The 13906-nt window shown below is 34.0% G+C and overlaps 1 protein-coding gene across 1 annotated transcript; it reads left to right on the forward strand.

Moving 5' to 3' along the window:
- The first annotated feature begins 349 nt into the window (after nt 1-349).
- On the forward strand, nt 350-4251 carry LOC115970537 (probable leucine-rich repeat receptor-like protein kinase At1g35710). The gene has a single exon (XM_031090157.1). The coding sequence runs from the start codon at nt 379-381 to the stop codon at nt 4249-4251; it is 3873 nt and encodes a 1290-aa protein (XP_030946017.1). The 5' UTR covers nt 350-378.
- The last annotated feature ends 9655 nt before the right edge of the window (nt 4252-13906 follow it).

Raw genomic sequence — 13906 nt, forward strand, 5'->3', positions numbered from 1 at the left:
GTCATAAAAAATTTATGATATTGAGTTTTGAGTATGTAAGTAATGGGTTAAAAACAAATTCCAATATACATAAAAAAAATAATTAAAAAAAATTGAATAAACTAATTATAAGGACTGAAATTTTCCTCCAATCCGCCAAAGGACACAGAGCAATGAAAGCTGCCAGATCTATCTATCTATCTACGGACTTTGATAGGTAATGTTAGCGCTGTTATCTTGTTTAAGGTGTAGTTCAGATTGAATATTCAGCATGAAGTCATTCATCCACTCCCATAGTCCCACACTCCCACCTATAAATTAATACCTCTTTATCCATTTCAACTCATTCATCCACTCCTTCCAACCTTACTTTATCCTTTCCTTCCTTCACCCTACATTATGACTTCCCTTTCAAACAAACCTCTCTTCAACCAATTCCTTTCATCTCTACTCTTCTTCCACCTTCTTCTCATCATCCTCCATTTTGTTTCCTCATCCACTGCTTCTGTTTCCTCCATATCTTCACCTTTTGCTCACTCTAACAGTAAGGTTAAGATAGCAGAGGAAACAAAGGAAGCGATGGCTCTTCTAAATTGGAAAACTAGCCTTAACAACAAAAGCCAGTCTCTCTTGTCCTCGTGGGTTGGAACCACTCCTTGCAATTGGGTCGGAATAAATTGCGACCACTCTGGAAGCGTCACCCATCTGAACCTTTCAAATTATGGTTTGAGAGGTACGCTTCACAATCTCAACTTTCAATCCCTCCCCCATTTACTCAGTCTTAACCTTTCTCACAACTCACTATCTGGAATCATTAACTCAAATATTTCTCACCTCTCCAAACTCTTTCTTCTTGACCTTTCTGGTAATCAATTCACTGGGAGAATTCCTTTTGAAATAGGCAAATTAACTAGCCTTCATGTCATTGACCTTTCTGCGAACCATATGACTGGCCTTATTCCTCAAGACTTAGGAGCATTAAGTTCTTTGAGTAAGCTTGATTTCTCATCTAACAATCTCACAGGTGTCATCCCGACTTTTCTTGGAAACCTAAGCAACCTAATTATTCTATATCTTCATATGAACCAGCTTTTTGGTTCTATCCCGCAAGAATTAGGAATGCTAAGTTCTCTAACCAACCTTGCGTTACAATCAAATAACCTCATAGGTGTCATCCCTGCCTCTCTTGGAAACTTGAGCAAATTGACAAATTTATATCTTTTTGAAAACCAACTTTCTGGTTCCATCCCTCAAGAATTAGGAATGCTAAGTTCTTTGACTGACCTTGAGTTATCAACAAACAAACTTACAGGTGTCATCCCTGCCTCTCTTGGAAAATTGAGCAAACTGGCAACTTTATATCTTTTTGAAAACCAACTTTCTGGTTCCATCCCTCAAGAATTAGGAATGCTAAGTTCTCTGATTGACCTTGATTTATCAACAAACAAACTTATAGGTGTCATCCCTGCCTCTCTTGGAAACTTGAGCAAACTGACAACTTTATATCTTTTTGAAAACCAACTTTCTGGTTCCATCCCTCAAGAATTAGGAATGTTAAGTTCTTTGACTGACCTTAAGTTATCAACAAACAATCTCACGGGTGTCATCCCTGCTTTTCTTGGAAACTTAAGCAACCTAACCACTTTATATCTTCATACGAATCAACTTTCTGGTTTCATCCCTCAAGAATTAGGAATGTTAAGTTCTCTGATTGACCTTGAGTTAACAACAAACAATCTTACAGGTGTCATCCCTGCCTCTCTTGGAAACTTGAGCAAACTGACAACTTTATATCTTTTTGAAAACCAACTTTCTGGTTCCATCCCTCAAGAATTAGGAATGCTAAGTTCTCTGACTGACCTTGAGTTATCAATAAACAATCTCATGGGTGTCATCCCTGCTTTTCTTGGAAACTTAAGCAACCTAAACACTTTATATCTTCATACAAATCCACTTTCTGGTTCCATTCCTCAAGAATTAGGAATGCTAACTTCTCTGATTTACCTTAAGTTAACAACAAACAATCTTACAGGTGTCATCCCTGCCTCTCTTGGAAACTTGAGCAAATTGACAACTTTATATCTTTTTGAAAACCAACTTTCTGGTTCCATCCCTCAAGAATTAGGAATGCTAAGTTCTCTGATTGACCTTGAGTTAGCAATAAACAATCTTACAGGTTTCATCCCTGCCTCTTTTGGAAACTTGAGTAAATTGACAACTTTATATCTTTCTAAAAACCAACTTTCTGGTTCCATCCCTCAAGAATTAGGAATGCTAAGTTCTCTGACTGACCTTGACTTATCAATAAACAATCTCACGGGTTTCATCCCTGCTTCATTTGGAAACTTAAGCAAACTAACCAGTATATATCTTCATACAAATCGACTTTCTGGTTCCTTCCCTCAAGAATTTGGAATTGTAAGTTCTCTGAGTGATCTTAAGTTATTGTTTTACAATTTCGTAGGTATAACTTTTTCTTCTATAGTAAGCTTAACTAAGCTCACTTATTTCAAATTGTTCACTAATAATTTAAGCAATCTCATTTCATTTGAACAGAACAATTTTACTCAATTGAAGGAGCTCCAAATATCTAGAAACCAATTTACTGGTCACTTGCCCGAAAATGTGTGTAGTGGTGGATTGCTTGAGAAATTCATCGCAAACAATAATCATTTTATTGGTTCAATACCAAAATCCTTGAGAAACTGCACAAGCCTCATTAGAGTTCGACTTAATGGAAATCAACTTTTTGGAAATATAGGAGAAAGTTTTGGGATATACCCACACTTAACATACATGGAGTTGAGTTATAATAAACTTTATGGTGAGCTTTCAGCTAATTGGGGGCAATGTCAAAACTTGACATGCCTGAAAATCTCTAACAATGACATTTCAGGTAGATTGCCTCCTGAGCTTGGAGAAGCAAGTCAATTACAAGTGCTCATCCTCTCCTCAAATAAGATACATGGGAAAATCCCCAACAAATTAGGTAAGTTGAAATTTTTGTTAGACCTTTATCTAGACAGTAACAAATTTTCTGGACAAGTTCCTTACAATTTCGAGATGCTATCAAATTTGGAGCAACTTAATCTCGCCAATAATAGTCTAAGTGGCCATATTCCTGACCTAGGGAAATGTAAAAAACTTTTTCTCTTGAATTTGAGCAACAATCACTTAAGAAAATATATCCCAATTCAAATTGGCAATTTGCAGTATCTCCAAAATCTTGATCTTAGCCAAAATTTTCTAACAGGAGAGATTCCACAACAACTTGGAGATTTGAAAATGTTAGAAATCTTGAATCTTTCCCACAATGCACTTTTTGGCAATATTCCATCCAGTTTTGATCAATTGTTAGGCTTGACATCCATTGACTTGTCCTACAATCTATTGTGGGGTCCTATTCCGAATACTAAAGCATTTTGTGAGGCATCAATAGAAGCATTTAGAAACAACAAGGGCTTGTGTGGCAATGCTACTGGTTTGAAGACTTGCCCCTTTGCAATTGGCCACAATCTTCATGTCAAAAAGGGGAAAAAAGTTACTACAATAATTTTAGCCCTTTTGGGCATTGTTTTTCTTATTTTTATCATTGTAGGAATTACAATCGGCGTTTTCTTTAGAAAGACGAAGACAAAAAATAATCCAAAAGAAGTAGGGCCTCAAAATATGTTTTCAATATGGAGTTATGATGGGAAAATGGTTTATGAAAACATTATTGAAGCAACAGAGGATTTCGATTACAAATATTGTGTTGGTGTGGGGGGGCATGGAATTGTTTATAAAGCTGATTTGCCAACAGGTCAAGTTGTTGCTGTAAAGAAATTTCATCCACTCTCAGAAGATAGTGTGGCCAATCTAAAATCTTTCACCAGTGAGATACATAGTCTAACCGAAATACGACACCGCAACATTGTAAAGCTTCATGGTTTTTGCTCACATCCACGACACTTGCTTTTAGTTTATCAATTCTTGGAAGGTGGGAGCTTGGAAAAGATACTAAACAATGATGAATTAGCACTGGAGTTTGACTGGCTAAAGAGGTTAAATGTTGTTAAAGGTGTGGCAAGTGCTCTGTCTTATATGCATCATGACTGCTCCAGTCCAATAATTCATCGTGATATATCAAGCAAGAATGTTCTACTAGATTCAGAATATGAATCTCATGTCTCTGACTTTGGCACAGCTAGGATTATGAGTTCTGACGCATCTTATTGGACTTCGTTTGCTGGTACCATTGGATACACTGCTCCAGGTATGTTATTTAAGTAATGTTGGCAACATTAAAATTTTCACAATTGCTAATATGACAAGTTATGATTGATGTAACATCACTTATACATATACTTTCTTCTTTTTTTCTTGCTTTAGATAAATTGATAATTAGGGGTGGTGGAATTTGAAATCTAGGTATTTCAATTGGAAACATCAGAAGATGCCAGTTTAGCTATAAGGCTTTTAGCTTTTACATAGACTTTCTAACACCGCTTTTTTTTAGTACTAATTATATATTTTAAATCACAAATTATGTAAAATATTGTGTCTCTAGTCGTATTCAAAGTTGTCAATATCGTACGATACATGGCATGTATTGTACGATGTGTATCGTATCGTGTACAAAAAATTATGTATCGTAAGTGCTCAAAAATTGTCCGATACATAGGTGTGTATTGCATAAATTGTATAGTATTAGTGAATCTTACGTACGATGTATAGACATGTGAGTTTAAAATGAGTTTTTTTTTGGGTTAAAATTTGTGGTTTTATTTGATTTAAACAAATTGTTAGACTTTTTTTTAACACAATTATTGAGAAAACAAGTTCTTAGACTTTGTTTAAACAAAAAATTATTGGGAAATTTAATTAAGTCTAATAAAATAACATGTCCATGAGGTTTTCCCCCTCTTCTCTTTCTCCGACAAAATTTGGACTATGCACATGACAATTTACTTTCATATTTGCAAATTCTTTTCTATGCAATGAATAATGTATTGAATAAAAATATAATTATTTTTTTTATTTTTTGTTATAAGTCTGAAAAGTTAGAATGCCAAGAAAAAAATATAAAGAAAAATTTATTAGAATAAAAAAAATATTGTAAATGTTGATAATAATGAAGAAAATGTCAATGAAGAAATAATTTTGCAAGATGATTAATATGATAATAACATTGACTTAGATGAAGTTGATTAGACAAGACGATGAAGAGAAATTATTATTTTGGCTCATATATCATGTACTGTCACTTCTGAGTTTAATTGAATGTGTATGTTATAAAGTTAATCTCTATATATTAAGAGGATTTAGAAAGTTAGTTATGACTTCAAAAAATGTCAAAAATGCCCCTAATCTAATAAGAAAATCATCATTTCTAAAAAATAAAAAGGGGTTAAAATTGTAATTCAACAAAATTAATAAACAAAACTACTAGAAAATTTTTTTTCCTAAAAAGTTTACTGCTTTTCAAAATCCTAAATTTTAACTTCTTACAAATCTCTTCACAAATTCAGATTTAAAAATTACATTGAACACAAAATAAAAAAGGTTCTCACTGCATGTGCGAAGCGCGTGTAATGAGGCTAGTTTGATTTATTTAGTTAGCTTTGTTAAATATTATTACATAAGTAATCATTAAATTTCTAAAAAAAAGTAATCACTAAATTGGTTATAAATTGAATATATTCCAAATTTATAATGAATATACATTTTATGTATGTATATCTATAATTTTTTTATGATTTTTTATATATGTATATCTATAATTTTTTTTTTTTTATAATTTTATTGAACATTCATGTATCTTACAATACACGACATAAAAAAATCAAAATTCGATTCATAATATAATTCACATTTTAATAACTATATATTCTTATTAATGTTATTTCAATCGGCATTGTTTGCCTTCAAAGAGGCCTTATTGAAATTCATTGCATGTATAGTTGTCACAATTTGAGCTAATAGGTTCGATTAATAATTATGTTTCAGAGGTTCAATTAATAATTAGAGTATTTTGCTTATTTATTGACGAAAAATGAATTTTTTGTAGCATCTTGATTGGCATTAAGGAATGGTAGTTGCAAACTACGATATTTTATACAGTCACTTCATTCTTTTTTAATTGTGATCATAATCACAATTACAATTAAAAAAAGGTAATGTTTAAATTTAGTTAAGATTTTAATCTATTTGACTAAGTCTTTTTTCCCTTTTTTTGGAATCCTTTTAGATGAAGTTAATTGTGCATAAATACCCCCAAATAATTCATGGTTAAAGAATCACATTTTACTTCGTGAAACTTTGTTTTCTCATTGTACAATTCTTTCAAACTGGATAATTATTTCTTATACGGCCTAGGTTGAATGCAAAGTTTTTAAGATGACATAGAGACCCGCACTTGCTCTCTCCAAAAATTTAAAAAGTATTACCCTTAGAAGTTGCCTTCCCCACCTAATTCCAAAATTCTAATATTTTTAATAGTTTAGTACTTCCAGCTTAACTTGTAGAGTTGTTTCTATATGAATATATATGTTAGTATATATTACAAATTTGTATAAACTTAAAGGAGTACATGTACCACAACCAAAAGATTGTGTGGTAAATTGAATTACTTGGTGAAAAGAAGAATTTAACTCTGATATTTTACTTTCAGAGCATGCATATACAATAGAAGTAAGTGAAAAGTGTGACGTTTACAGCTTTGGAGTAGTCGCTTTGGAAGTAATTATTGGAAGGCATCCGGGTGATTTGATCTCATCATTTCTATCATCATCATTTTCATTATCGTCCCATGATGTGCTACTAGAAGATGTACTGGATCAACGTCTTGCACATCCTACAAATAGAGTTGCAGATAAGGTGGTTTTATTGGCAAAGATAGCATTAGCATGCTTACACACCAGTCCACAATCTCGTCCCACCATGCAACAAGTTTATCAGAAGCTATTAAATTGGAAATCTCCTTTCACAAAGCCTTTGCGCATGATCACATTAAGAGAGCTCATTGATCTCGGGAATTTGAATGAAGCTTCATAAGTGTTTACATATCTCATGTAAGATACTTTGCTTATATACATTCCATCCTCATGTAAAGTAAGGCCAATACTTCAAAAACCATAATTCGCATGACTATTCATCTTCGGCAGCTTCATTGTTCATCTTCGACCCATCCAAGCCTCCATCTTACTATCGGAGCCTCCATGCCTCTTGACCTATGATGATGCCGAAAAATCGTCAGTGAGCTACACGACACTCACGTGCTCGAAACAATGCCTGCACAACACAAAAAGAGAAGACCTCGCAGAGAGCACCGGTGTGGTGCCGACCAAATACCCTCCGAAGGTCAAGTTAGAACTTCTCACAACTCTAAAGTGTTAGAGAGGGTAAATTCTGCGTACCTTAGCTAGTGAGGATATTGGGGCTTTTATAGTAGTAGAGGATTGACCTCTTTTTCTTGCTGTAGAAGTCTTTTCCTTATAGGAGTCTTTATGAGCGTATTTTGCGGAATCCTTTCCTTGTAAGAGTTTAACACTGAGCGTGATGTGCAAGGTATTTCCTTATATACCCATGCGTGGAAGCCAAGTCAAGGTTATGTCGGGACCGTCAGCTTTGTGCATCCCCTTCAGCTTATTCCCTTCAGTTTATTCCCTTCAGTTTACTGCCTTCAGCTTACTGCCTTCAGCTTACTCTCTTCAGCTTATGGTCTTCAGCTTACTGCCTTCAGCTTACTGCCTTCAGCTTACTATCTTCAGCTTACTCTCTTCAGCCTACTCTCTTCAGCTTACTGCCTTCAGTTTACTGCCTTCAGCTTATTGCCTTCAGCTTACTGCCTTCAGCTTACTCTCTTCAGCTTACGGTCTTCAGCTTACTGCCTTCAGCTTACTATCTTCAGCTTAATCTCTTCAGCCTACTCTCTTCAGCTTACTGCCTTCAGCTTACTGCCTTCAGCTTCGCCTACTCCCTCGTCGAGGTCGTCAGCCTCGTTAGGGTCGTCAGCTTCGCCTACTCCCTTTCAAGGTTATGTCGGGACCGTCAGCTTTGTGCATCCCCTTCTTATTCCCTTCAGCTTAGCTTACTGCCTTCAGCTTACTGCCTTCAGCTTATGGTCTTCAGCTTACTGCCTTCAGCTTACTGCCTTCAGCTTACTATCTTCAGCTTACTCTCTTCAGCCTACTCTCTTCAGCTTACTGCCTTCAGTTTACTGCCTTCAGCTTATTGCCTTCAGCTTACTGCCTTCAGCTTACTCTCTTCAGCTTACGGTCTTCAGCTTACTGCCTTCAGCTTACTATCTTCAGCTTACTCTCTTCAGCCTACTCTCTTCAGCTTACTGCCTTCAGCTTACTGCCTTCAGCTTCGCCTACTCCCTCGTCGAGGTCGTCAGCCTCGTTAGGGTCGTCAGCTTCGCCTACTCCCTTTCAAGGTTATGTCGGGACCGTCAGCTTTGTGCATCCCCTTCAGCTTATTCCCTTCAGCTTACTGCCTTCAGCTTACTGCCTTCAGCTTACTGCCTTCAGCTTATGGTCTTCAGCTTACTGCCTTCAGCTTACTGCCTTCAGCTTACTATCTTCAGCTTACTATCTTCAGCTTACTCTCTTCAGCCTACTCTCTTCAGCTTACTGCCTTCAGCTTACTGCCTTCAGCTTACTGCCTCATCGGAGTCGTCAGCCTCGTTAGGGTTGTCAGTTTCGTCTACTCCCTTGTTAGGGTCGTCAGCTTCGTCAGGGTCGTCAGCTTCGCCTACCCCCTCGTCGGGGTCGTCAGCTTCGCCTACTCCCTCGTCGAGGTCGTCAGCCTCGTCAGGGTCGTCAGCTTCGCCTCCCCCCTCGTCGGGGTCGTCAGCTTCGCCTACTCCCTCGTCGAGGTCGTCAGCTTCGTCGGGGTCGTCAACTTCGCTTACTCCCTCGTCGAGGTCGTCAGCCTCGTCAGGGTCGTCAGCTTCGCCTACCCCCTCGTCGGGGTCGTCAGCTTCACCAACTCCCTCGTCGAGGTCGTCAGCCTCGTTAGGGTCGTCAGCTTCGCCTACTCCCTTCAGCTTAGTAGTGTCAGCTTTCCATTTATGACAAGTGAGGCCGACGGGTCTATTTTGAACGTCGCTTCATGATACTATATTCATGAATATTCACATTCACAATTTTACCCTTATCACATTTGAAAACAATCAAATGGCGGGTTCGATATTATCAACAACAACAACAAAAAGTGATGGATTTAATGGACCTAATCAAGGATATGTTGGAAATTTGAAGATTCTAAGTTCCATTGACTACACCATTATCTATAACTTTTTAAGGTGTTTCACGAGTATAAAATGAAATAGTTTGATAAAAAATTGTGATATCATTCACTTTTATATATATTTCTTAAAAAAAACAAAATATCATTTTCGAGGTAAACATCATCATATCACTATATTTTACAGACTATATACGAAGTTGCCAAAACAAGATTGTTTAATTAAAATTAGATGTTTTCTCACAAAATATTTTGAGAATCTAAATTTTAAGATAAAAATTAAAATTAGATGGAATATTTGACAGAAACCGACACCAAAACAACTAATAGGTAATAAATGATGGAGTATTTTTCTTTTCTTTTACAAGTCAACTTTTTTTTTTTTTTTTGAGAAACTTTTACAAGTCAACTGATGCAACAATTAGTTGTCTTTATGATCCTTTAATATAATTGAAACTCAGATAAATATTATATATACAATGGGGAACTTTTTATTTTTGGACTTTATTTATTTAAAGAATCATGTACAATTTGAACTTGTGTCATGTGTACACCAAAGCCTGTTCACAAAGCGCGTGCGCCCAAATCCTCAAAATAGACTGCGTTTCAGGAGGCTGGAACCCAAATGTTATTGTCTTACCCGACATGACTTTCTCTATTTTTTTAATTATTATTTATATTTCTATAAAATTTCGTATAATTCGATTTTAATAAATTTATAAATAGAAAATGAAAGACTCATCATTTGTGTATTATATTTGACCCACAAGGAAAATATTAGTATTTTTAATTATTAATTTTGAATATTATTCCTTCTTTTGGACAAAGCTGCCCTTGCGTTTTGTGTGGTTTTGCTGGTGAGGGGTTGAGAAACCTGGCTGTGCAAATTTCATTCTTTTATTATATATAATATATTTTCGTTATCTCCGAAGATAGGGACATAAATTCAATGCAAGCTCATGTGCAGCATAGATTATTATTGCATGCTTTTATCATTTCACATTTGCATGTATTTTACTATTTACCACTGTAATTTTTTTTAATGTCATTTTTTTGCATGATCCACGTGATTATTTTATTTAATTTGTCATGTAGTATGATGATTTCCTTCAACCCAAACACAAAATTTAGAAGATTTTGGCATGGTTTACTAATTATTATTCAGTAGACTTTGAACATTATTCTAATAGGTCATTTAGGATGAAACGACATAGATCATATTCCGCAATTCCTCTCCTTGATTGGATGTGAGTCATGAGGAGAACATTCTCAAACCAAGAGACGTGAGATAATCCTTTTTTGTGCATCTAATTTTTTATGTACTATTTTATAAGACTGGCTCAGTAAAACACCAATTCATTGGCTCTAAAGAAGTGCACTAGTCTCTACCTTCCCAAAAGAGAAAGAAAAGTGAACTTTTATGAAGTTGTTGACTAGTATCATTAAATCATGCCATCCTCTAAGTGAGAGACTTTTGTCTAGTATTCTATGCATTGGATGGGATACAAAATTGATACAGATCATTTTAAGACGCCTGTCATATCTGTATCATGTTTAATATAGAAAAATACTGGATGCAAGCCAAATTCATCCTCCCATTTAATCTAAATAACATATGTTGAGAAAATAAAAGGATGTATTGATTATGTGACTTGTAAATGGTGGATGTCAATATTTTTAAAGCAAGGGGAAAAATGTTCTTAATTCTTATATATTGTTTGAATTTGAATAAAATGATTGCCTTTATTATTATTGTCCATTTTTTTTTTCTTGCTTGGTGAGTAGGAGTATTGTATATAGTCATGCTTAGGGTCATTGCATAATAACATTTTCCTCATTAAGCTTCACAGCGTTCAGTTGGTATCTCTTGCCACCATTAATAAAAGTTATGGAAACTTTACTAAAGTTGTGCAAAAATAATTGAGTAAAACTTAGGTACAGTATTTATGTGCTGTTCTTTAGGTTTTCTTTTTAAGATTCTACAATGTGGATTTTTTCTCATTGGATGGAAGTGTATTTTTTAGTTAAATAGTCACATGGTTAAATCTTAAGAGAAGAACCTAAGGAACAACACCTAAGATACTATACTTAAGTTTTGTCCAAAATAATTTTACACATTTTTTCTCAAATAACTGTTTTTACATATTTAGTAAGGGTTTTCTTGTGCTGCTTATATAGCCGTTTTACATTAAGAAGCGACTATTTAGCCTTTAGAGTCTTTAAACCTATCTGATCGAAATTGGAAGCCTTGATATGCATATATAAAAAGCCACCATGTATATATGCCTCATTTCATGCATTCGTGATATTTTGTATTTTTAATTCTAAACCAACTCCATCCTACCCTGTAGGAGTGTGCTCATAAGTTTATTTTATTTTATATTTTTAAGCGTTTTTAAATTCCATTCGAACAATACACTCAAATTAACATTAAACACTATTAATAGCTACAACTATGGATAATATGGGAATAGAGTTAGATATATTTGAGGGTTTTTTTTTTTTTAATACTATTTTACCAATCATCCTTTTATTTTATAGGCAAAAGTCCAAAAAACAAAATCCAATAGTTTTATCCTTATGAAAAATTAAATCTTATATTTTTAAATTGTCATTTGAAACCCCCAAACTTTCATTGTGGTGCCAAACAAAACAAAGTACAAAACTCCACCTATGGCCTTGGCTTGAAATGGCACATTTAATATTACATGGCTTAACTTGTCAAAAGGATAAAAATATAATTTTTAATACTTTCCCCTATTTTATATAAAATTGTCTTTTGATCCTTTACAAATACTCTTTTATCCTTAATTTATGTTTGGAGAAAATCGACTTAACCAAGCAGTAATGGCAGTTTTAAAATTAGTAGAAAGTAAACACCTAACAATAAAAAGTAAATATTGCTAGTTGTGTTTAGTGACTCTCCTAAGCAAAGACGGAGCTAAGCTTGGACTATGGGGGAAATGGCCCCCCACCCCCATTTAAAATATATATATATAGGTATTAATTTTAGCAATTTTATATACATTTTGCCTCCCTAACAATATTATTTTTCCTAAAAAAAAAAAAAAATATCATTGATTCTTTTAAGAGTAATATTATAGCCACAAACTTTTCTATATATTTTTACAAATTTTTGAGAGAGCAAATTCTTATTGATTTGTATTTGGGTCAACTACTTATATCTTCTTTTACTTACCAATAACCATTCATCACATTATTAATTTATAAAAAGTTTGTATCTTTAACATTTTCCTCCTTTTAAAGGCAGTATAAAATTTATAAATTTAAAATCTAAAACAAAATATACAAACTCAAAAAAATTAGCACAACAACAAAAAATACCAATCACAAATATTAAGCCTAACTAACAAATTTTACCCAAACAAACAACCCAGCCTTTTAAAAAATTTTAAACAAAATAATTTTGTCCTTACCTAGTAGCAAACACATGCATCAAAGACCCCCCCCCCCCCCCAAAAAAAAAAAAACCCTTAGCTATGCAGCAAAGTTGGAGGCCGAAATTGTCACACACAACCAACAGTAGAGCCGCCCCCTAACTCCAAATCCTGGCTCCATCATTTCTCTAAGCACATTTGCATAGAAAATATATCCTTTTGTTTGTATCAAGTTCTCAAAGTGTAAGCAAAAAACAAGGATGTTGTTCAACTGTTTGATGTTTTGGAACAATTAACTAATTTAACTCAAGACTAAATCTATTTTTAATTTTTGTGGCACCATATAAGAATTGATGTCTAGTAAAGAATGTTTCCAGCTATAAAAGAATCACTTGTATCACAATCAAGTATATCATCAATGCATTTACTAGTTGGGATACCAAAAAGGCAAAATCAAATAGCATCATAAACTTATTCATTAAAAAAGAAAAAAGAAAAAAAAGAAGAAGGTAAAAATAGCATCATAACTTGCTAATAGTTTGAACAAGATATTATGTCCATCAATCAAAATAAATTAAATTAAATAATGGTCTCAAATAGATCTTAATAACATTTCTGTGTTATGATCACCGCACACTCTTAGTGTAATAGTCACTCCACAAGTATAAGTGGGCCGGAGTTCAAGTTTCCAAGAGAGAGTTTCATACACATATACATTTAAATTAAACTAGAATAGAATTTCTATCTTGTATTAAGAAAAAAAAAACATTTCTATGTTATTAATGCTCAAAACCATATTTCATCCCATAAAATAAAACAAAATGATATGAAAAACCACCGTATATCATGGTGGGGAGACAGTTTGAATTTTATGTTGAATTATACACTTTTCACATAGGAAGAATATATGTTTTTTTTTCCTAATTACATAGGACTATTGGAGGAGTATATGATCCTTATTTTGTATTGATGCGAATAATCTTGTTGATTTTTATTTTTCTAAATGGTTAAAAATACTTACATAATATATATGCTAGTTGAATTTAGCGACTCCTAAGCACATTTGCATAGACAATACAACCTTTTGTTTGTATCAAGTTCTCAAAGTGTAAGCAAAAAACAAAGATCTCAAGGGTTGTTCAACAGTTTGATGTTTTAGAGCAATTAACTCAAAACTAAATATATTTTTAATTTTTGTGGCACCGTTTAAGAATTGATGTCTTGTAGAGAATGTTTCCCGCTATAAAATAACCACTTCTGTCACATAACTTGCTAATAGTTTGAACTCAACTAGATAT

Source organism: Quercus lobata, chromosome 12 (genome assembly GCF_001633185.2).
Source record: "Quercus lobata isolate SW786 chromosome 12, ValleyOak3.0 Primary Assembly, whole genome shotgun sequence".
NCBI lineage: Eukaryota > Viridiplantae > Streptophyta > Magnoliopsida > Fagales > Fagaceae > Quercus > Quercus lobata.

Excerpts from the sequence above, each read along its gene's own strand:
- LOC115970537 (XM_031090157.1), top strand. The coding sequence starts at position 379 with ATGACTTCCCTTTCAAACAAACCTCTCTTCAACCAATTCCTTTCATCT.